Source organism: Cucumis melo, chromosome 2, assembly GCF_025177605.1.
Source record: "Cucumis melo cultivar AY chromosome 2, USDA_Cmelo_AY_1.0, whole genome shotgun sequence".
Classification (NCBI taxonomy): Eukaryota; Viridiplantae; Streptophyta; class Magnoliopsida; order Cucurbitales; family Cucurbitaceae; genus Cucumis; species Cucumis melo.
The window spans coordinates 15,087,427-15,112,958 of NC_066858.1; the positions used below are offsets into that span (position 1 = coordinate 15,087,427).

At 29.1% G+C, this 25,532-nt stretch overlaps 1 protein-coding gene across 1 annotated transcript; it reads left to right on the forward strand.

The window, feature by feature from the left end:
* The first annotated feature begins 20,127 nt into the window (after nucleotides 1-20,127).
* LOC103487427 (auxin-responsive protein IAA29-like) lies at nucleotides 20,128-21,408 on the forward strand. The gene is made up of 4 exons (XM_008445744.3): nucleotides 20,128-20,522; nucleotides 20,611-20,885; nucleotides 21,038-21,119; nucleotides 21,205-21,408. The coding sequence occupies exons 1-4, from the start codon at nucleotides 20,269-20,271 to the stop codon at nucleotides 21,254-21,256; spliced, it is 663 nt and encodes a 220-aa protein (XP_008443966.1). The 5' UTR covers nucleotides 20,128-20,268; the 3' UTR covers nucleotides 21,257-21,408.
* Nucleotides 21,409-25,532: the final 4,124 nt, after the last annotated feature.

Genomic DNA, 25,532 nt, shown 5'->3' on the forward strand with positions numbered 1-25,532 from the left:
ATTGGACCCATTTTCAGGCACCAAAAAGGAGAACAGAATGAATAATTTTTTGGTAAGTTCTTTTTATTTTATTTTTAGGTGGGAAATAAACAAATGGAATGTTTTTAGATGAAAAAAAAAAAAAAAAGTAGGGTGAGTCAGGTGGGAGTTGGAGGAGGTAGAGAGTTGGTGGTGGTGGGGGAAGAATAATAAAGACATATCTAGAGAAAATAAAAAGGAAACAAAATATTAATATATATACTACGACAATAATCGATCTGACAAAAGCCACACCCTACAAAGGGATATCACAAGACATAATAGATGTAGAATCACTCAAGCTTCTAAAGAGCATAAGAATTGAAGACTCCGGGTCCTCCAGAACCTTTTCGTAATTGCACAATTATATTGCACTCTACTAACTACGGAGTATGAAAGAAAGATAGAACCTTCAATTCCTCCGATCCTTAGCCTCAACATCAATAAAAAGCAAGAATTCAAAGAAATCGACATCTACATGAACATCAACATCATTCAAAAGATTGATATATAACCTCCAAAGAATCAAAGAATTTGAGAAATACAGTAATCAATAAATTTGAATGGAGTTATAAAAGCATAGAAATTGACAAAACCTAAGATTTGAAGTTAGAGCATAAAAAAGTGGGAAATGATATAATTGAAAGAACATAATAGAGTTGTGAAAAGGAGCTCAAATTTGGACCCCAAAAAGGGAGATTGGGGAATAGTACTAATGAATTAAACTTTGTGTTGTTGTGTGGTATATATGAAATGATGGGTCATATAAAGAGAGATCATTAAAAGAAAAAGAAAAAAAAAAAAAGAAGAAGAAAGGAAGAATAATGAAGAGAAGAGAAAAAGAGAAATGGGGATGTTTATAATGGGGTTTGTGTAGGGTTTTAAGGGCCTTTCCTTGGGGTATGGGGTTGAAGAAGGTGAGGGAAATGATGTATGAAGGGGAATAACAACACACTTTACTTTAGGGTTTTTTTTTTCTTCTTTTCCTCATGCTTAGTTTGTACTCAATTAAAACATAGCGCATGCATCTGAAATATTCTTCCACCAAAAAGGAAGAAGAAGAAGAAAAAAAAGTGGGAAAATCCTAAAGAAAAAAAAAAAAAAAAAGAAAGAAAGAAAGAAAGAGAAAAACTTTGGGTTTTGATTGTGCCTGTCTTTCTAGGACTAATATTATTTTAATGGCCACTTTTTCATAAGTGGTTGTTCCATTTTGATTAAACCTATGTCAAAGAGAGAATAAGATAGTTGGCTTATTACCTCTTGGCTTTCCCATAATAAAGTATTAGAATATGTTTGTGTGTGTGTGTGTGTGGACATTATATTTATTATCTTGTATTGAATTATTTGGTTGGGGTTTTGTTGGCCTAAGTTGAGTTGTGTGTTTATAAAATATAATGTGTTGGAATATTATCATCTACCAATATTAAGGGAAATTTAATTGATCTCTTTTGCTTTTTTTCCTCTATGTCTACTTTTTGAGGTTTTTGAGGTAATTTGACGAGTGATATCTCATTTTTTGTTATTTAATTTTTATTTATTACAACCAATTAAACGTGAGAATATGAGAATTTGAATCTTTTAACTTAAATAAATGTAAATCTCTTTGAATATTTTTCAATCACACTTCACAAAAATATTACTTTTTCAAAAGAAAAATCGTAAAAAATAGTAAATTAACGAAATATTTTAAAAACACAAGATAATTAAAAAAAAAAAAAGAAAACAATTAAAAGCAACTAACTTTTCTAAATGCTTAAGGAAAGTACTGTTTAACACTTTGATAAAATATTATTTTCTTCTTCACTTGTGTAGCCATCTTAATTAGAAGAACGACTAGTAGTTGATACAATACCTTCACTTTCAACATTTTTAATTAATTACCCTTTATGGATCATAACTCAACAACACAAAAAAGACGTTGGATCTCTCCGATTATCTTCTCATTATACCGTCAAAATATTCGTAATAATTATATTTTAAAAAAAAAACAATTAGGGTTTTAATATTTATTTTTATTGGAGAAGTTGGTATTGACATGCATTAGCTTTTGTTTCTTAAAAAATGAATAAAGATTATTGTAAATAATGAGAGTAATGTTTGTTAGATAGAGAGAGAGAGAGAGAGATTTAAGGCAAAGGCATACACAAAGAACAAGGCATAAGTGAAGGGTTCTTCTTCGAACCTTAACCGCAGACACCGCCGGGAAAGCGGCCTTGCCTTGAGCCTCCATTAGGGAACACCTTCATTGGACTTTGCTCTCTCTCTCTTATTATTCTAACTTTTTACAACTTTTTTTTTTCTTTTTATATCTTTCCTTCCTTCTTCTTCTCTTCTCTTCACTAACATTTTGGAATTCTCAAAACTAATTCAAACTCAATCCAAACTTATTTAATTATAAACTTTTTTGATCGTTGTTGTAATTTCTAGAAAGTTAGAAATTCCCTCATCTGTGGTCTCTATGGTTTGGGTTATTTAAAGAAAACACAGGGTTCTCTCGAGATGGCAATACCGTATTAAATAACATATAGTTTCATCTCAAAACCAATTTGTAACAAAGTGAAGAATGTGAGCTCCTATATACAATGATAAAAAGAAATGACCAAGCTATAAAGAATACAAAAGAGAAGAAATCGACATATATAAATAAACTTGTTTTATTAATAACGTGTTAGCTACCCCTATAGATATAGATAGAGAGACAGTTTTATTATCTTGAGGAGAATGAAGTACAACATAAAGAGATAATGTGCATCATGCAAGTAGGGTGGTTTAGTGAGTTTATATTTAACACATGTCCCGTATAAATTCAAGGTCATATTACGTAACAATTTAATTTTTGACTTTTAGTTTTTGAAAACTAAATCTATAAACGTCAATTTCATTTCTAAAATTTTTTTTATTATTACTTTCTATCCCAATGTATTCAAAAACCAAGTCTATGAAATTTAAAAATAGTAAATTTTAAGAACTTAGTTTTGTTTTTAGAATTTAATTTATAGTTGAACACATTGTTTACTTAATTAGATAGATAAAAATTATCAAAATCGAGAAAAAATATCTTAAAACTATGTGGACTAATTAAATTAGACTAAATTGGTAATTGACAATTTTAAATTTACACTCTCTAGATTTGAGGCAATAAGTAAATTAGGCATGCCACCTGCCCCCAAGCAGATTCCTTCATGCCTTAAACCAATATTTTTTCTTCCTCCCCTTCTTTCTCATCAGATCCTAGGACTTTCCCTTTCTTCTTTTAATAGGTGAAAAATCAAAACTATTTTTTTTTCTTTTTTACTTTGTGTGTGGAAGAAGAAATTATTGCATGAAACAAAGCCTGAAAAGGGCAAAATATATGTGGCAATTAGTCTCACATGGGGGAGTAGTTTAAGAATGTTATGGTGTGTGTTTAAAGTTTCAAGGGATATGGGTGTGGTGTGTGTGTGTGTGTGTGTGAGTGTTTGAACACTAAAGAGAGGTTGCTATGTAGGATAATTGGATGGGACAATATAGGAAAAGAAAAACTTATTCCATATCTTTCAAAACTTTAGGCTTTGCATTTGTGGGGTTTTCTTGTTTGCACTTCCTTTTTAAAATTACACCAACAAACATATTTACACCTTTTCTTTTCATTTTCTTTGTCAATATCTCCCTAACAATATTTGGACTACTTTCTTGATCTTGATACTCTTTTTTATTTCTATGTAATTAGTACGATGGGATGAAATTCTTGACTTTTCTTTTTCAAACTCCATCATATGCGTGCCTTCTCAAAGCAATACAAAAGATATTGAGACATTATTAGGAAACGCATGAAACGTGTATTTGTCAATTTAGGTATACATATAGGTAGTTTTTAGTGGATAGGTCATCACACATTATACACTTGTTAAGCTTATAGCTAGGTTTGACATATTCGGAGTTAGGAAGATAGAGTTCTTAATGTGACATGTGTAATAAATATTTTGCAAAGAAATTAATAATAATGAAAAAAAACAATTAATTGAAATTCTTGATACATCAAATTATAGATATAACTAATTTCACGAGTTATACATACGCTTTTAAATTTTAGGGGAAAAAATATGTTTTTCTTTCTCAATATAACGTCATATGTACGTGTTACTATCATCATAAGTATAATAATGCTATTTTTCCAAGTAGGAACAAATTTTTGATCTTCAAGATCTTGTGTGCTCATTTACCAAAACTCAATTTCAAATTTATAAATAGTTATACAAACAACCAAAACTCATATTGATATATAGAATTACACAAAACCAAAGAAAAAGACATCAATTAATTAATTGTTCGAGCTATGTATCTTGAAGGTTGGGTTTTGACACACATCTCTGAATACTCTAGCTTAATCTATTAGTAGTTGTAATGAGTTACATGGTTAGGGCTAAAAAAAAAGAAAAAGTATATAACAACATGTTTAAAGAATAACAAATATAACGAAAACTTATCGGTGATAGACGATGAATTTATTTACTTCTTTCTCATTAAATTCTTCTTCCCAACCATATTTTCAAGTGATCTCTTAAATATTGATCGAGCTCTCTGTTGTGCTCTTCAACAATTCCATGTATTTCAAGCTTTTTGATTCTTTAAGCTTTCAAAGACATCAACACTAACTTATTTGTGTGCCTATGTTCCCCATAAAGGAATAACACAACTTGTCTTGATTAATTGGCTCCTTCCAACATAGCAAAATTAAAGCTACAATAACAGAATAATACACATACCTAATTCTCGTTGATTTACTCATAAAGATGTCTATTAGTGATAACTTGTCAACGATATAGTCAATCATTGAGAAGTTTCATCAACCGAATCTAAATTTTGTTATATATATATATATATATGCTATATCTAACTAATAATATACTTTGTATCCGGTTGCTACATTTATACAACTCCTCAAATTTATTAGGTTATAAAAAGTAAGAGAAGACGAAGAATGTAGGTATAAAGAAAATTGCATGAAAAGGAGGGGTGGGTGCGTTAGGAGACAGAGAGATTGTGAAATAAAGAAAGAAAGAAAGAAAGAAAGAAAGAAAGAGGGGGGAAAAGGGAAATGGAAAGATGAAGGGTTTAAAGAAGTTAAGTGTGTAGTGAGAGTTTATGGAGACAAGAAAGAGACCATTTTGTTCCCTCACACGAGCACTCACACATGCACATCCGCAGGCTTTTTCAATCTCCTCCCCATCAGTCAACACACATTCTCTCTATTCTCTCCTCTCGCTCCCCCACACACTACCCTTTTTCTTCACTTACTTTATTGATTGCCCTTATGGGGTTGCAAAATCTTTTCCCTCCCAATCCTATATATCTATGCTCTTTTTTTAATATTTGATTTCTCTTCCCTCCTTTTACGTAAGACATAAGCGGAGACTCAAATTGTGTAACACTTAAGTAGAGGACAGACGATGGAGATGCATTAGTAAATCGAGATCATATTGAATGAAATGGATCTTAAAGATATGCGAGTATGTACGTTGGAAAATGCTTAAAAAATGGATAGTTATTACATATGTACACCATCAAAGCGTGCACTTTTCTTTTCAGTGAATTGATAGGTGTGTTTGGTTTGAAACAATCTCACATATTGGGTTTTGACAAAATATTAGAAGTGCAGTTGTGTCAATCATAAGGTCCAAGCAATATAAAAAAAATTAAAGAACTTTATTCTTTTGATTTTTAAGTTGTCCCACCTTAGAAACACTTTTAAGGTCGGATGTACTAACTCTTCTAGTTAAATTCTTATATTTATATTCCCTAGTTTGAAGTGAGAATTGTGTGTGAATAATCAAAAGCTTAGAGTGAATGATTATGGAAGCAAGGTTGAGGAGAGATTCATATATGATTGTAAAACGAAATATAGCAATTAGATTCAAAATAGCAACATTTTAAAAGTATTACAAATATAGTAAAATATTCATCTTTTTCATACACAGTAGTAATTCAATTTACCAATAGTTATAAATATAATAATTAAATTCAAAATATTTGCAAATATATTAAAACTTGTCAAAATCTATTCATAATAAAAGTCTATTAGTGATAGACTACGTTAAAAAATATTAATCTATCATTAATAAACTACAAATTTCAATCAGAAATAAAAATCTATCACTTAGTTATTTTTTAACTTTTAAAAAAAGATTGTTATATACTTCGTTATTATTACTACTTATCTTAGTTACCCTTTCAATTTATGATGGAGTAGCATTGATTAAGTTTCATGAATCAAAAATTGAATTTGTAGAAGACAATATATATGTTTTTGATAGGCATAATAGAAGTGCTTACAATTAATAAATTATTCATAGAAGATGAATTATAAACCGTTAAGAGATCTAAATTACGATTTAAAAGGCCCATTTAATCCTCTAATGGGCCGCGGCCTGAAAGAAACGGTCCAAACTGCATTCACGGGCTGGATACCTTCTTTGAAGCTATTAGGTCCAACAAAGATTTCTCTCCACACGTCTTCAACAACATTTCTCTCTTTGAAGTTATTAAACATTGTATGAGTAAGGATTTGAGTTACAAACATTTTTGTTTTTTTTATTATTAATCTTTTTTTGTTTTAAAGTTTTTGGATTTTGAAAAGAATCTAAGTAGTTTTTTATGACTTCTAAAATGTCTAAAAAGTCGTCTTCTAACTATATTAAGAGGTGTTTAATAGACTATCATGGGACGAATTGAGTGGGTATAATATACCAATTCATTCTTTGATCCACCAGTCTTACATGTTAGTGGAGTTGAGTTGGTATATCATGTCAACTTATCTAACTCTTTCCTTCTACCCAATGTTTTTAATGGGTGAATTAACCACCGTCGACGATTACTATTGTCACACACTAAGAACCAACTTCGACGACTGATTCTAGGCTTCGACAACCACCTTTAACGACAAACTCCGTTGACCACTTTTCTGTGACCAAGTTCAACAACCAATTTTAGGCTTGGTTAACCACATTTGATAACAAACTCTAACGAAAATTAAATCAACTTTGATGACCACCTTCGCATGATGAATTCAAAACTCTGACAACACTCTTGCGACCAACTCCAAAATCATTTTTGCGCAACCAAATTTTGCCTTTGAAAACCACCTAACATTACAAACTTTGGAGAAAACCACCTTTGTTAATCAACTTCGGCCTTCAAAAACTATCTCTACGTTAAACTTCAACGAAAATCACTTTTGATAATCAACTTTAATGACAATGAACAACCACCTCCAACAATCAATAATATTAAGAATCACCTTATGCACTATTATATTTTTATTTAATTGAAATCAAATATTAAATAAGTGTTAAGAATTTTGAAAAGTATGTAGATAGTTGAATGGTGGAACAAAATTAAAACAAACAAAAATAACAAATAACAAAAAATGTAAAATGGAGACTTGTTTTTTAAACACTTTTTAGCAAGAATTAATGAAAATGAAGATATGTTCTTTAATGATTCTCCAAATTTTGAGGAATTGAATGCAGAATTGTTGAAGAAATGTGGTGTGGTGATATTCCATTGACTACTAAGTTGATGGGAGAGATTCAATTAAAAGATGATATCAATATTATCATCACAATAAAACAGAAAATCATATAAGTATTATAGATATTTGAGTCTAACAAATTTACGTTGTTTCCTTAAGACAAATTTACGTTGTCTCCTTAAGACAAATTTACTCACCATAGTACTTAAGTTTCGAGAGTAATTGTCTCTCAAGATAGAATAGATTACCTTTCTTCTAAGAGTAGTACCACGTCTAGAAAATCAACGAACAAAATATTGTGGATCTATCGAACGTCAAGATTTTGAAAATCGAGAGAAACTCTATTTGAAGAAGACAAGAGATTATGAAAAAGATGTTATCATCAACTAAATAGAAAATGACCTTATTTATAGACTTATTTGTGGTCATTTGAAAAGTTACGTCTTTTCCTATAATTTAGTTATTAGTATTTTCATGGAGTGATACATCTGCTCATGATGCATCCTTTCATGAAGACAAACAATTAACCATTTAACCATTTCCAAAATAATCATGAAAGAGAAAAAATATCCGGCAACAATAAAATAAAAAGAAAAAAAAAAGAAAATGATGAAACTAAAGGAGAAAAATTAGGAATAAAATATTTTTATTTCTCTTTTGTTTTACATTTTATTTATGTATGTTAGTGGTTAAGTGTGGGTCATTACAAAAAAGACAAAAAAAAAAAAACTAAAAAAACATATGTAGAATTATTGAATAAAAAATTTAAAAACAAAAATAGGTGTTAAAAATATATTATTTAAAATTTAAAAATTTGTACCAGACATTCCTTACATATGAACTCAACTTTGCACTTCAAATACAGATATATAAACTCAGGCAAAAGAACTTTGCACAACAAACATTGACATATTTAACTCCCTATATATATAAACTCCGAACATTCTATCTCAACTTAACGTTTCAAACAATTTTGTGTTTAACAAATTTTACTACGGTTAATTTTTTTTTAATAGTAAAAGTTTATTGAATATTTTTGTATTTCATTGATGTCTTACCAAAGGTACAAACCTAATTATAGACAAAGAACTAGTCACTTAAGCAAAGAATATACAAATTAATTACAAGAACGATATCCATAATAATATCTAAAAAAAATACTAATTACGAAAATACTCTCTTCAAACTCAAGGTGGTACAGTAGAGACCATTTTGAGTTTGTGAAGTAACTGAGTGAAACGAGGAGAATTGAGAGCTTTAGTGAAGATATCTACTGGTTAGTCAGTGGTGGAGATAGATTGGAGATGGAAAGTGTTGTTCTGAAGATGATGACGAACAAAATGGCAATCATTCTCAATGTGTTTTGTTCGTTCATGAAATACATCATTGTGTGCAATTTGAATAACCCTACGTTTGTCACAATGAAGAATAGTGAGTGACCTTTGTGGAGCTCCTATATCAATAAAAAGCCAATGAAGCCATAGTAATTCTGAAGTAGCATAAGCCAAAGTACGATATTTAGATTCTGTGCTGGAATGGAAAACAACAGATTGTTTCTTGCTGCGCTAGGAGATAAGAGCATCACCTAAATAGAAGCAATAACCAATGATGGACCTTCTATTAGTAGGATCACTCTCCTAATCAACATTAGAGAATCTAGAGAGAACCATAGAAGACTATGAGGAGAGCTATAGACCATGACCCAATGTGTCTTTAATATAGCGAAGAATACAAATGACAACAGTGAAGTAAATAGTACGAGGAGCATCCATGAATTGACTAACAATGTGAACTGCATATGCAATATTTGGGCAGGTCATAGTTAAGTAAATCAGGTTACCAACAAGTTGTCGATACAAAGTTGGATCTTCAAGAGGAACACCATCAAAAGGAGTGAGTCACACATTTTGATCTAGAGGTGTTGAGGATGTGGTAAAGTCAATAATATCAGATCGATTGAGGAAGTCAGAGGCATATTTTGCTTGAGATAAGTAGTAGCCATTAAACGAGGATGAGATCTCAAGACCAAGAAAATAGCTGAGGGTGTCTAAATCCTTCGTCTTAAAGTGCTTATTCAGGTAACATTACAAATCAGATATGGCTTGAGGGTCATCATCTGTAATACTCTAATTACGACAATAAATAGTAATCGACTTATTTGATATAAATTTTAGTTTTATGCAACTAACTCTAAATTTAAAATTTTTGTCTAGTAGAAATGATAATTATTTTGAATAAGTTAAAAGAAAAAAAGAAAAAAAGAAGTAGTTTTAAGTTTTATTAAATACTTCTAAAATTTTAAAGTCATGCACAAACGTTAAAAGTTGTAACCTAATTTTTTTAGTCTAATATTTCAAACTAAATGCAAAATCTAACCATATTCTTATAGTTTCTTCTCCCCAATCAAATAAAATTTATTGTTGTTGTGCTTTAGTTTTGATTTTATTCAATACTTAGATTAGGTTTTTCATGAATTTTTTTCGCAAACATTGCAATCTTGAATGCAACTCGCTAACGATAAAATTCCACTAAAATAATAATAATAATTGATGGAGTCTCTCAATCTTTATAGTATGCACGAATAACATTTTTTTAAAAAAATATAAATAAGGGTATGTAAATTTGTAGCATATACTTCTTAATCGTAAACATAACCGTGTATTATTTATTAGTTGAATTATATTAGTTTTGAGAAACACATTAATTACTTTTTTCATCATCAATTAATTTTGAGATGAAATCTAACGTTTCTCTAATATGATGCATCATATAGTTTTTACCGAATGCCTGAGTGAGGATAAAAGATTGAGCCAATTTTGAGAGTGAAAATTAGGAAAAGAAAGTTAGAAAGCTTTTGTAATGGGGGTTAGAGGAGGTGATAGAGATGGTGGAGGGAAAAATGAAAAATGGGGAAACAAATGAATGTTTAGGAGAGGATGATGGTGGGAGGTTATGTGCACAAAAGCCAAACTTATACATAGAAAGTGAAAATTGTGAGAATGAATCAATTTCTTTTTTGGTTTCTGTTTTCATGCATTCATCTTTTTCAGAATCCCAAAAAGAAAGTCATAAACTTAACCTCTACTTTTCTTTCTTCCTTCAAAACCAAACCTTATAATATATATGGCAATATCTTCTACAATGGATTTTGTTTGGTCCACCACACCACTGCTTTTTCTCTTCATTACCTACCATTTACACCCATACATAAACTAAAAGATTGATTCTTTGGTTCCTCCTAAAACATCTTGTCCACACTAGAAATGGAAAATGAAAAAAGCAATTTCAATTACAAACTTAGTATTTTAGGTTTCGTGGTAAAAAAGGGACTGCGGAGTATAACGATTTTGTACCATTGACTTTTTGGTCACTTTATTTATATGTCAATTGAGTTATGTTTGTTTTTACTAGTTCTCTTCGATCTGGATTTAGATTTAAGTTTGACCGATCATTTTAATTAATTTATTAATTTCTAACTTGATATTTCATATAGAGATATATATATGTAAACACATACATATACACTTAAATACACATATATGTTAAAATAAGCATATCATTGTTGAAAGTTCACATTCGTATGCTCTCTACTTGTACTTAAAAATAACCTTTGATAATAAATATGACACACACATATATAGAATAGTATTTGCTAGACATTGATTGATGTCTGGTTAAATTGGCTGGAGAAAGTCCAATAGTCCTAAAGTTGGGCCATAATGGCTACGGACAAATTTTGTTATATAACTTAATTATTGCTATCCATTGTATTATTTTTTTTTTGTTAAATTAATATTATCTTAAGTTTTTTATCCTACTTTCTAAATGTAGTAAATAAAAAAATTAAAGCTAATATTTCAAGGTTAATTTTTAAAGAAATTGGTTAAATAATAATAATAACAACTTTTGTGCATAAAAATACAACGCGCACAAATATTTATTTTCAACATTCATATATATATATATAACATTTTAGGATAAATAGAAAATGGAGATAAAATTTAAGATTTATTGAAATTATAAGATTTAAAATTAAAAAATTAAAAGTATAAGGACAATAGTTGAACAAACTTCAAAATATAGGACTAAAATAATATTTTCATGAAATTCTTGAGCATTATAACCAACTCTAAAATTGTCGATGTTACACATAATTAGAGGTGGTGTCAAAAGAAGGGCCTATAAAAAACATCATTGGCAATACCATTGAAGATAGTAAATTAATCTTCAAAGGAGACTCACATGTTCTTAATTATTTCTTATGTACTTTAATTTGCTAAACTATCCATTTCTTATTCTAACTTAAGCATCAAAGTTTGAATAGTTAATTGTACTAATGTAAAGATCTCTCACTCACGCAAGTTAGTTCGAAAGTAAATGTAGACTAGAAGAAGCGGACAAATTGAAGATATAGATTGGGGTGAATAAAGCGAGAAGTGAACAAATTTGAGAAAGACAGGAAAGAATTTGGAGAAGGAGGCAAGGTAAATAAATGGGAAGAGTTTGGGTTGTTGTTTAAGCTAAGATTGAAATTTTAGAAGAAAGAGAGAGAGACAAAAGGGGAAGCACCACTCAAATAGGTTGGGGCTAATTTGAATTGGAGTCATGGCTTTGAAAGCGGCTTTTGTAGAACCCATCAATAGTCTCCCAATCTCACTTCTCTTCTACTTCTTAACCCATTATTGTTGGCCCCATTCTACATTTCCCTATTCATTTATTATTATTATTATTATTATTATTATTATTATTATTATTATTATTATTATTATTATTATTATTATTATGATTATTATTATGATTATCATCATCATCATCTCATTTTTAGATTTCCAAAAATATTACAATTGTTTTAAAAATTTTATTCTTACTCTTTGATGTAAATATATGATTATTAAATTAATTATAATTAAATTAGTTTTCCTTTAATCTTATATTGTTGCAAAGTTAAATTTAAAACTCTAGGTGGATAATAATGCAACACTAAACCATTAAAGCTAGAGACCAAATAGAATTATACTATAAATTTAAAATTAAAAAATATATTGTTTTGAAACTTATGAAATAAAATGTCATTTATTTCCTATGTCCTAGAATAGAGGGTAATCATATCATATCAAATAAAATTGACAATTTATCACTATTTATTTCTTTTTAGTATTTTTTTTTAAATAGTTATTTAAATCTTCAACACGGTAGAGTTAAAATTTACTAAGGGTTCCCAATATTAAAATGTGCAATGGTAGTTTTCATATTTTATTCAAAAGAAAAAAAAGATTTAGTTGCATTTTAGGTTACATCCGTCTTTATATAATTCACCTAGTTATTCGATTGTTTAACTTCCAGTTATCATGTTATAAAATTTTCATTTTTAAAAAAGTATTATTTTTGTGTCTAATTTATTTGTGAACAAGGTGGACGGCACAAAAGTTGGATTGTAAGGTTGTAGTTTAGGATGGATTCAAGTATCGCTCTTTCTTAGATATAATCTTTCTTTTAATCTCCTCTTTTTCTTCTTGAAGTGGTAGAAACATATTGTTCATGATAAGACGCTTAGTTCAAACATCCATTTCATCATATTCATTTTTCAAATTTTCTTTGCTTTATATGATTATATCAAAATTTCAACAGCAAAAAAAATGTGTAGGTTTCCTCAAATCAATTTCTTCCAAAAATGACCACACTCAAACCTAATCTCTCATGTTACACACAAACACTATGATGAGGAGCCATTTCAAATAATTTTAAGTAAAAGGGTTTGATTACAAATTTAATTTTCAAACTTCCGAAATTATATTATTTGTTCTTGTAATATAAAATCGATGTACATTGATCTAACCTATGTTTTGGTCATTGCTCTACCTAATCAAGAAATATCTCTTTCCTATTTGATTAATACTCATATTTGATCTTCTATTCTATCTAAATTTTTGATAATGAAGTGTGAAAAGAAAAAAAGGTTAGGTTATTTGAGTTTCTACGTACTTCCATTTTTTAAAAAAAAAGTCTCGCTTAAGTTTCGCCAATTTTGGGTCCACTATCTCGATCACGATTTTCTTACTTTGATGTGAAAATACCCTTTTTTAATTAGTAGTGGACAAGGAACATATTAAACAAACATCTAAGATGATGGTTCACAACAATATACATACTTTATTTTCTTATACGTTTTTTATTGTCTCAACTAAATTATAAATTCTTCAAAACTCTGGTATTCTGTTAGCATATATTTCAAATTGAAGAAAAATCAAAGTAGACGAAGTAAAAAAAAAATATATATATATAATTAGGATGATATAGATGTCTCTAATTTACAATTTATGAAGAGAAAAATGTAGAAAATGAAAAATGGAGGGGGGAAGCATAAGTAAATGTGGTTGAAAGGAAAGGAAAGGAAAGGAAAGGCGAGTGGTCCTGTCCAAATGGGCTGGACCATAAAACCACATGGGCTGGACCAATAAAAATTCGGACGTGGACTAATCAAAGGGGTTCGTGGAATTTGACAAAACCCAACATCCATTGGCCGACGTGGCGTCCCTGTCTTTTACGGAAACGTGACATCCAAACGGTCCACTTGTCAGCGGAGATTCTCAAATGTTGCACGTGACTTGCACGTGATATGAGTTCCTCCGTAGCACCGACAAGACAACCACGTTTGTTAAATGCCACAACGGTTACCGTTCTTTTCTACGGCTCCTCTCTCTGACTGCCCCTTCTCTCAATAAATAACTAATCTGTACTTTTGTTTTTTTTTTATTTTAATTTTTTTAAATATTAATTAGGGATGTTGACCTTATTTATTTATTTTTAATGGTGCGTTCTTCTATTACGGCCGTGTATTTAATGAAGCTGAACCTTCTAACCCCTTTCCATTTATATATATCTTTTTGTTTCTCTACAAAATTCTTATTTTTTATTATATTTTAAAAATATCTATTAATTTATGTCGCTTTTAATGGAGCATCATTATTATTTATTACCATCTCCAAATAAATTGATTCATTGAACGTCCGCAATTTTCTTTCTTCTTTCTTTTTTTTTTTTTTAATCTTGTTTTCAATTACAAAATTAATCGAGTCAATTTCATATAACAATTTTGTCTAAATCATAATACATCATTTAGTGTATATCCCAATGAATTATTTAATAGCGATTCTTATTTTGTTTTTCTTATATTTTAAAGAGAGAAATGAATATTATGATAGAGATAAATAATCTCCTTTATCAATACATTAATAATATGTATATTTGTGTTTCTTAATTATTAATTTTCTTCAATTTTTTTTGTAAAAAATGTAAATAGTTTAATAAAGATGATCTCCTCGTTTAAGATGATACATTAAAAAAAAAAAAAAAAAAAAAAGATCAACTATCTATCATAAGAACCGTTTGGAAAAAGATCACTCGTATAAAAACCTTGATAAAACCATTCCCTTTCTACCCATCTAAAAAGATATGCTGCAAAATATCACTTTATTGTATCTATATCTAAAGTAGTTAAGTAAGTGGTCTTTATCTATTGATTTTAAAGTATAATAAATTTGGGAATTTGTAATATGTCAAACCTTTTACAATGTTTGGTTCTTTCTTATCCATACTAATTTTTTTTTATGTATTTGTGGCTGCATTATTTTTTAATACATATAAAAAGTAGATTTATCTAAGTCTTTTTTAACTGATTCGCTACACAAGTCAAGTCATTATTGTTTATTGCAACGAATATGACACTTAGTTATTATGCTATTACGTGAAAATAAATAATTTTTTATGTATTGAAAATTGGTTTAGTTCAATAATTTGATTTTTTTTACCTTGAGCTTATCCTCCATAATTGTTACCCTATGTTCACTAAGTCATTTACTTCACAAGATGGTCATTATAATGATGGTGTGTGAAGCTTTTATAATTTATTTACCTTCTTTTTTACTTTCTTTGAGCAACTCCTTTTTTTTTTTTTTTAAGATATACAACTATATATATATAAATAAAGTTGAAGCCAAATTGGAATAATGAAATGAAATGATTTAAAATTATATAAATAAATTAAAACATTCAAAATGAAATAAAATCGATTGTAACATAAAGATGTTTAAATATGGAAATAGGATTGGAATAAAATCGAAACTTTATCCATTAAATTGACTAGTGAGAAGTAATAAGAAATTAGGTTAGAAAGTATGTATGTATAGTGGTAGTAATAGTAATAGTATATATAGGAGCAAAGAGAATCATATGCATGAATTATATATATATATAGAAAAAAAGGTATAAAATTGGGATTTTAATTAGAAACCAACATTTAAAAATCACATTTAAATGTCGTGTCCAATGTAGACAAGAGAACATATCTCCTTAATGCATTGTCCCACTTCCCTCTAAACAGTATCTCATAATGGAAATGGAATAAGGAAACATTTATTAATCATAACCACATATATTGTCTCCGTAAAATATTTACATAATCTTCCTCTTAACAATATTTTTATTATGTCACGTGCTTACCTATACATATATGATCATGTCAATAATAATAATAATAATAATAATAATGAAAACTTATGATATAATATTTGTAAACATATATCATAGGAGAGTGGATAAAAAAAACTGATAAATTCATTAGTTAGATTTTTTTAGAGTAAAGTCGAACAATTTGGTATGTATAATGTAAAAACCAAAAAATTATTGGTTTGAATTGTTTTTTTTTTTTTTTTTATAATTAGAATAGCTAATCAAAATTAACTGGAACTTATGAGATATATATACCTTAATTTTACACCCTAACAAGTTATGTTTTAGTATTTTAGTTCGAAAAAGAACATCAAATAAATGTCCAATTTCAATTTATAGAAAAAGAAGTAGATTTAATGTTAATTTCACAATAGTTAAAATTACTCACTTAAAACAAAAAAGGAAAAAAACATGTCAAAAATCGTGAACCAAATTGATAATAAATCGAACAAAAAAGACTAGTTTATATTTTGTTAATTATTGGCGTTGATCTATCTTAAATCATCAATTAACTTAAAAGCTTAAATCTTGTTTAGTAACAACTTTGTTTTTTCACTTTTTGATTTTTGAAAATTAAGTCCTATTTCATATTTATGTTGTACAATGATTTGTATTTTTCTTGAATATGAGCAAAATTTCAAAAATTATTATTATTATTATTATACTTTTAAAAGATTGGTTTTACTTTTTAAGGTAAAAAAGTTAGAAGTGAAAAAAGTGTCTTTAAATTTAATTTTTTTAAAAAAGTTAATAAATAAAATCTCAGTCCAAAAATAAAAATAAATTTAATATAATATCTGGTTAGCCTACAAATTGAACAAACTTAATAACGATAATTAATTTGAGGAGAAAGCACAAAATGGAGAATAGAAAGAAGATAGGGAAATGTGATAGAAAACCAAGCAACATGGAAGCATAGGTAATGATATAAAAATTATAATACAAATGCACGTAATTTTGTTTTTCAATGAAAGAAAGAAGAAGAAAAAGCATTATGATTATCTATTTATTTATTAATGGGGGGGGGGGGGGGAAGAAGTGGGGGCAGCAGCCAAATGAGTGGGGTTTTGACCATCATCTTTCCTACTCTCCCCAAGGCGTAGGACGCACAGAATTAAAATCTGTCCACCGCCATCACAACCATATCTCTCATCCCCCCCCTCCCCTCCCCACAAATACTCTCTCTCTCTTTTCTTTTCCTTTTTCATTTTCCACATCAATTTATACTATCAATTCTAACACTTTTAACTCTCTTTATTTTTTAATTCACTTTATAACTCTCTTCAAACATTTCTTTTTTTTTTACTTTTTACTTTTAACTCAATTTAAACCAACTCTTGGAGATTATTATAAGAATTCAAGTTTTCACCTTATTTCTTAAACTCATAATTTACGTTTCTTTTTTAAGTTCAACCTTCAATAAAGGGTAATTGTCAAGGTCATCCACCATTCAAGTTTTAATAGATATTTGATAAAAGTTTAAGCATTTAAATTCTAGTCCATCTATTAAATTTCTATTGACATGAGGTTATATTTCTATCATCACATATTCATGAATACAACGTTAACTTAATGTTGAATTACTATTTGTCAATAAGAACATAACTCAACTGACATAAAATATGAACTATCAATTATGGTATCTGATATTCGAATCCTCATCCCGTACAATATGTGGAATTTAAAAAATTAACATTTTCATTATATCATAAAGAATCCACCTAACATAAGAAAGAAAAGGCAATACATTAAATTATTTTTTTCTTTATACTTTTCCCATAAATATCGTTGAACTTTTCTTAAAATCGAGACTTCAAACACTTTGAATCTTGTTCTGAAACGGTATATAAACTTGTAACCATCAATTCTACAATAAATTAAAGTAGGAATTTTCGTTTCTTTTCATTAGTTCAACAACTCCAAACTTGTCGATGGAGAGTGTATACAAATGCAAACTAAAACCAACCAAAGACAGAGATAATGGTTTAATTAAAAGAGAAGCAAAGAAAAGAAGTCCACATGAAATGAACACATTGGAATAGGAATGAAAAAGAGAAAGGGACAAAGTTCTATTTTTTCTTTTAAACAGATAAAAGACATAAATAAGGGTGAAGCTGAAACTATTACAAAAAAAATAGGGCTATTTTGCTTCGAAGAAAGTCGTGTATCGAGTGATTAGATTAAAAGAAGTCGTGTACTAGATACATAATTTCGTTTTAAAAAAAAAACAATCCCCAAATTAACCTATCATTTGAAGTATAAACAATATTTATTTGGACTTTGGACTCTTTCACAAAATTTTATTTTGATTCTAACACATTTAGTTTACATTTTAAGCTATTTCAATTGTACACTTTTTTTTATTGAAAAAAAGAAAGAAAATTGTACATCTTTAGGTGACGTTTTTCTTTAAGCTTTCAAGTGTTGTTTTTTTTTCCTTAAGTTTCTAATATGATCATGATCTTGGTGCAAATAAGAATGCAAATTCCTATAATTCTACATTCAAAATTGAAGTTCATATGAATTAAAATTTAAAATTACAAACTAAAGCATGATCTTGATCTCCCTCTACAACATCCTCGTCCTATCGTCATCATCTATGTCAAATACGTCTTCAATCTGTATCTACAACATTGAGCCATCTTGTCTACTGAACAATATTTTCTACATTTACCGAGGTTTGATCACACATTGAACTCAAATCTTGTAAATCGTATTCCGTTGAGTAATTGTGTACGTCTTAAACAAAATTATTCTGAATGATTGCAAATAATGTAATTAAATATTGTGCATGCTATAAATTTAGAAAACAAATCATATTAAAATTCTTTCCATGCAATAATAGTAAGTGTCATTAGGTGTAATAAATCGTCTTGTAATTGACTTGTACCAGGAAAAATTGTCATATGATACAGTTGTCTTGTGTGTTGCTTCTCTTTGTGCACAATGGATCATGACGTGTATGCCACATCGTGATATTCCTGATCATGAATTTTACACCAATCTTGATCGTGTTTACCTCTTAAATCAATTTGGTGTAGTGTCGGGTTTGAAAGCACAATGATTGTGCAATTTTCATCATACCAACCTGTCGCAATACATGATCTGACAAAATGCCACTCAACGATATGGGAGCATATCAAAGAAGGTAGACATTTTTTAACGTGTTTTGCACATCAAAGAAGGTCAAATTTGTATTAGTGTAAACTATAAAACAACAATGTCCTATTTGTGAAAACAAAAATGCAAAATCATAAAATTAAATAACAACACAATACATAATATGAATTTAAACCCTAAAATATACATCAAGCTCTAAACTATACATAAATCAAATGATTACATTTTTACACTATATATACATAAACAAAATAATAAACTTAACCTAGTGAAAATAATTATGATTTAGAACTACTAAGCAATAAATGATTAAATGGGGGGACAATGACGATCACAAAGAGGTGACAATAGCTCTAACATCAAAGGAAGAAGGGAGAAAATAAGGTAGAATGGTTCTACCGAAAGATACGTGAGGGTTTTTATGTGAGGAAGTTATGTACACAACAAGACATTGAAGTCGTGGACCTGGTCTATGACTCCGTGCATGCCGGACAACATGACAATGTTGACTGCCAAAGAGGATATACAACTCAACGTAGTTGTGTTTGTGTATTGGGTACACTACTTCAATACCTTGTCGTGGTCGTATACCGGATCCATAATTTAACCTAGTCGTGGACAACTACTTTATTTTTTAGTGTACTTTTTTGCATATCATATATATATATATATATATATATATATATATATATATATATATATATATATTGACATTATTTTTGTAAATAACTTTATTAGAAAAGGTAAGAAAAAAAATAGAAGAGAAAGAGAAATAGGTTAGGGAGTGCCGAGTGGGATTGAATAATAAGGTAAAAAGAAGTTTGGCTAAGTGTTGGAGGTTCAGAAAACAATGTGGGTAAGAAAAAAGGAACATGAGAGCGAGTGGGTCGGCCAAAGCCAGAGCATTGATGCGGACATCTTAGACGTTTTTCCCTTCTCTTTCCAACACTTTGTCCCCATCTTCCTCATTCTTTGTCCCACACCCGCACGCACAACCCCTCTTCTCCTTTTAAACCCACATCCTCTTTTCCATTTTCTGTAATTCTAATTCTTCTTTTCTTCTCCTTCCTCTTCTTACACATTTTTCTTCAATCAATCCCTTCCCCTACCTAATGGCTATGGAGCTTCAACTTGGTCTTGCTTTAATCCCCACCAATCCCATCAAACCCTTCGACTTAAACACCCATAACAACAATCCCATTTCCTTGGTTTTCGATTCTATCAATCACAAAAAGCGTTCTCGTCATCTCGACTCCTCTCCCACATTTCCTCGAACCACACTTCCTCTGCTTCTTTGGAATGATCATCCCAATGATGGCGATGGCGATGACTCTAATGACCCCCTTTCTGCTTCCTCTAATGATTCGTATGCCACTATCTCTTACTTTTCTGTCTTTGATTTTGGAGTTTCGATTTGATTTGGGCTGAATTCTTTTGTTTGGTTGATTGAACAGAGACGAGGAGGAGGAGGAGCGGGAGAACGGGCTTGTGGGATGGCCGCCGCTAAAGAAGAGGAGGAAGAGTCTTTTTATGAAGGAAGGGGTTGGACGGAGGGCGGTGATCCGGCGTCCAGCGGTGAAGAACGACGGCGGGTTTTGGAGAGGATTGGATTTGAATAATTCTCGATACGTGAAAGTGAAGATGGAGGGAGTGGGAATTGCTAGGAAGGTTGATTTGAGGGAACATCATTCTTTTGATGCGCTTAGAGCTACTTTGATGAACATGTTTGGTGAGCTTGTATTCCAAACATATATCTAATCATTCAAACATTAATCCATTGTTTAATTTTATATATACTTCAAAACACATTTGAAGGGACTTTGAAACAAAATGCTATCATTATTTCGCTTCTTACTGATTCTCAAATTGTTTTGTTAACAGATGAAACGAATTCCGAAGGTTACAGACTCACTTTCCAGAATACCAACGGGGAATGGTTACTTGCTGAGAACGTAACTTGGAGGTAAAGTTAAAAAGATCTCTTCTGACATTTCGATCCACAATGGACATTATTTTAAAAATTTAAATGGGGGTTTTGATATCGACAGGAATTTCATCGGAGATGTTCAACGGATCAAACTGGAAAAGAAGTCCGGGTGAAGAGGGTCAGAGAATCGGATGCTGTCTAATTAAAATATATTTCTATGTTTTTTTTTTCCTTTTGTTTTAAATAGCAGTTTTTGAGTTTTGATGACTATATATGTAATGATATATATATATATATTGAGAAAACTTAATCTTTAGATTATTAATCGGTTCTTACTTTTTGACCTTATTTGTTTTTTTGTTGGGTAAAAGATGTCTAGGGATTTTAAATATATTAATTAATAAAAATGGAACTTTATTAATATATATATATATATATGCTTAGTTTGTTTAGTGTAAACACATCTAAATACTTTTGAGATTTTGGTTTCTTAAGTTTCATTTTTCTTAATGAGGTGTAAAGGTGTTAGGTTGATAAAAAAAACTTTGGAGCATATTTGAGAGTGAGAGCTGTGGTAGTGATTTTAGAAAAAAAATAATTTCACAAATGTCTAACCAACAATGTATTACATAGTGAAATAATTTTATATTTCTCTAAAATCTTTTCATGCTAAAAACTATTGTTTGGAAAAAAAAAGTGATTTTAGCAAGTAAAAGAGTGATTTTGACCATCTCAAAATCACTACCAAACACAAAAGATTAAAAAATTTACTTTCATGAGTTTTAAGAATTAAATTTTTAAAAATAGACTTAAAAGTATTTTTCAAATAATTTTTTGTTAATATTATTTTGTCAAATATAACGAAATTTCAATACTTTGACAACCATAAAGTGATTATTAGTAATAAATAGTAACAATAATATTTTACTATTTTTATAAATATTTTATTATTATTTTTAGTAATTATGTATCCTTTTAGATTAGAGAAATGATTTTGCTATTGAAATAATTAATAAAAAATTTCAATTTAAATATATTTATGTATAAAAATATATATATACAATCCAACTTACCTTTTGGTTCATCTTAGGCGCATTGATTAATTATCGTTTAATTTCTAAAATAACTATTTGTTTATAATGAGTTTTTTTTTTTTTGCTATATTTTGTAAATAGTTTTAACGTTTTGCTATTTATGACAATTCCTCGTAAGAAAAATGTATCTAAATCTCGAGATTAAATTTGTGGTTTAAACAAAAGTTTTTTTAGAAATTTTTTTGGGAAAAAAATCTTTTGTCACATATGACTGTTTTTAATTAGGTAATAGGTTCGGCTACACAAATATATGTTTAATCAAGGCTACACTCAACTATTTTTTCTATTTACACTATTATGGAGATTAAGCTACTTCATCTAGTTAATGCTATTTTTTGTTCGCCAAACTTTTCATATCTTTTTCCTTAAAAGTATCAATATGGACCAAGTTGGCGCTCAACTCATCCATGTTAGATGATGTTGTTGGTCTCTCGTGACTTAACTTATGGCATGCTTTTTCTAGTTGTACTCTCGAGTTATTTTGAATTGATCTAGATAAGATATTTATCCACTAGTATAGTGTTGAACATATCATATGTTTTTTTAGGTCTAAGTTAGAATATAGAGTGTAAAATTCAACCAAACACAAATAAAAGTAAGGTCATAAGTCCCATTGAGGTCATTGAATAGTGGGGCATTACAAGTCATTCCTCTTACACTTACGTATGGTAATTATGACAATGATGTCATATATTGTGACAGTGATGCAACCATCCACATTGCCTCAAATTATATTTTCCATGAACGCACAAAGCACATCGAACATGATTATCATTTTGTTCAAGAAAAGGTCCTCTAAAATTAGTTTAAGTTGCTGCCAATACGCTTCAACCAACAACTCGCTGACATCATCAATAAACCACTACCATCCTACGCTCTCACTCTATTACTTTCCAAGGTGGGTGTTATCATTCCATTAAGCTTATCTTAAAGGGGGCCGGTATTGGAGTTAATCAAATAAGTTAACGTTTAGTTAGTTTCATTGTTGTTACACTGTTACTTTCTATTACTTAACATTTGTAACGAGTGGCTATTTATATGCCCAAATTCATCTATAATAAAATCAAGAAAAAGGTTTATTTACTTTATGCCTTAATAATGTTAGTTGTGTCAAGATTTTTTTAATGCCCAAAGTTGCAGGATGCCACATTGACAAAACTCTTTTTTATTTTCTTATTGTTATATATTCACTACCTTGTCTGATTGAATCAAACCATGAAGCATTAACATTTCATTTTTGAAATATGCGTTTTCCTATGCCTCCTCTTGATAATTCATGAACTTGAATCTACCTGTAGACTTCAGCCCTTTAGCAACTCTCAATCTAACAAAATGTTAAAACCATTGTTGGATATTATAGATAAAAAAAATTATCTTTCTGGTAGATTTTGTTATATGTATTTATCTCTTAATTTATATTTAAAGTAGGATTCTTTTTCAAAAATGAAAAAAAAAAAAACAAATTATTTACAGTCTGTAGATAAAAACCACTAAATGACAAAATTTACTATACTTGATTTTTCTATGAAGTGTAAATATTTTGTCAATTATTTACTTTTTTGACAATTTTCTAGTTGATTTTTTATGACCTCTATTCTACTAAAGATCCAATATTTTAAAATTAAGGCATTTTAGTATATCGAAGGAAACTTCCAAATATTCGGAATTTGTTTATTATTATATCTAAAAACAGAAATTTAAAAACAAGAGATTAATAATTAAGACACAAATTGTATTTGAAGTTTATATATATATATATATATATATATGTAAAATTAAAAATTATAATATGTATACATATACATATATAGCATATTTACAAATTAGATTCTAATTTATATGTATTTGATATTGTATTGTAGTTAATACTAGTGGTATGCAAAATTTATTGATTGTGGCATAAGCTTACTCATCTTTCATTAAGATCAAATGACCAGAAAGAAGGGCATACGTCATTTAATAGTTCATCATAATTTCTCTCTCCCCAAATTCTAATCTAAGGACACAATATTCTCATTGAGCCTAAATTTAATAGAATAGATTTTCGTTGCATTTATATGACAACTTATTTTTATCCAAAAATTTTTATTAAATAGTTCGGTATGGATTTTCGAATTTTTGTGTAAATTTAGTAAGTTGATTGATTGGTGTAAGGTTAAATTGTTTTTCAAAGTAGTCTCAATAGAGTCGAATGGGAAGTGGTGTTTCCAGTAGCGGACGAGATGGGTGAGTAACGCGTAAGAATCTGCCATTGGGAGGAGAACAATAGCTTGAAACAATTGTGCTAATACCCCATACGCTAAGGAGCAAAAGGAGGAATTCTCCCGAAGAGGGGCTCACGTCTAATTAGCTAGTTGGTGAGTCAATAGCTTACGAACTACCAATGCAATGAGTTATTTGACCAATTATCCCAAATTTTATTGTATCAATACCTTTTTAGAAAAAGAGAGTGGTTCTCTATCCATGTGTTTCAATTTAATTTAAGTTGTTTATGTTCTATTAATGTGACAAATAAAAAATTGTCAAAAATAATTGAATAGACAAAAAATTTTGATTTTATAGAAAAATCAAACGTGTGATTTTTTCGTATGAAGTATTAGTTTATTTTAATTTATATTCATATTTCATAGATCGAAGATAAACTGAAGGCCCGTTTCGTAACGTTCTCGTTCCCTTTTTTTTGTTTGTGTTTTCATTTTTTTAAGAAACGAAAGTGTTCGATAACGTTCATTGTTTCTTGTTCTAAAAAAAATATAAACGTTTTCCATTTTATAAGAAATTATTGGGAAAAAAAAGTAGTTTTGTTCGTTCTGTTTCTCAATTATTTCTATTAGTTTCCTTTTCCTTTTTCTCAATTTATTTCGATTTGTTTCTCTTTTTTTTTCTCAATTATTTTTATTAGTTTGCTTTTTCTTTTTCTCAATTATTTTTATTGATTTTCTTTTTTTCTCAATTATTTTTATTGGTTTATTTTCTCATTTTCTCAATTATTTTTATTTGTTACATTTTCCTTTTTTTCAATTGTTTTTATTAGTTTCATTTTCTTGGTTCTTAATTATCTTTATTGGTTTCCTTTTCCTCAATTATTTTTATTGGTTTCCTTTTTCCTCTCATCTCCATCATCTTCCCCAAATAATCATCATCTTCCCCAAATAATCATCGTCTTCCTCTGCACGTTGTCCTCCTTTTGTCGGATCCATAGTTTTCGCCTGACTCTTTCTCTTTGTCAGATCCATAGTTTTCGTCTTCCTCTTTACGCGAATATAAGTTTTCGTTTTGAGTTTTTCTCTAAAGCATCATAGGTACCAGAGTTAAAGGTTAAATTTTGTTTTGTTTCTTTCAATTTTGAGGACAC

Excerpts from the sequence above, each read along its gene's own strand:
- LOC103487427 (XM_008445744.3), top strand. The coding sequence starts at position 20,269 with ATGGCTATGGAGCTTCAACTTGGTCTTGCTTTAATCCCCACCAATCCC. Across the intron at positions 20,523-20,610 it reads TCTGCTTCCTCTAATGATTC|AGACGAGGAGGAGGAGGAGC; the intron begins GTATGCCACTAT and ends TTGATTGAACAG. Across the intron at positions 20,886-21,037 it reads TACTTTGATGAACATGTTTG|ATGAAACGAATTCCGAAGGT; the intron begins GTGAGCTTGTAT and ends TTTTGTTAACAG.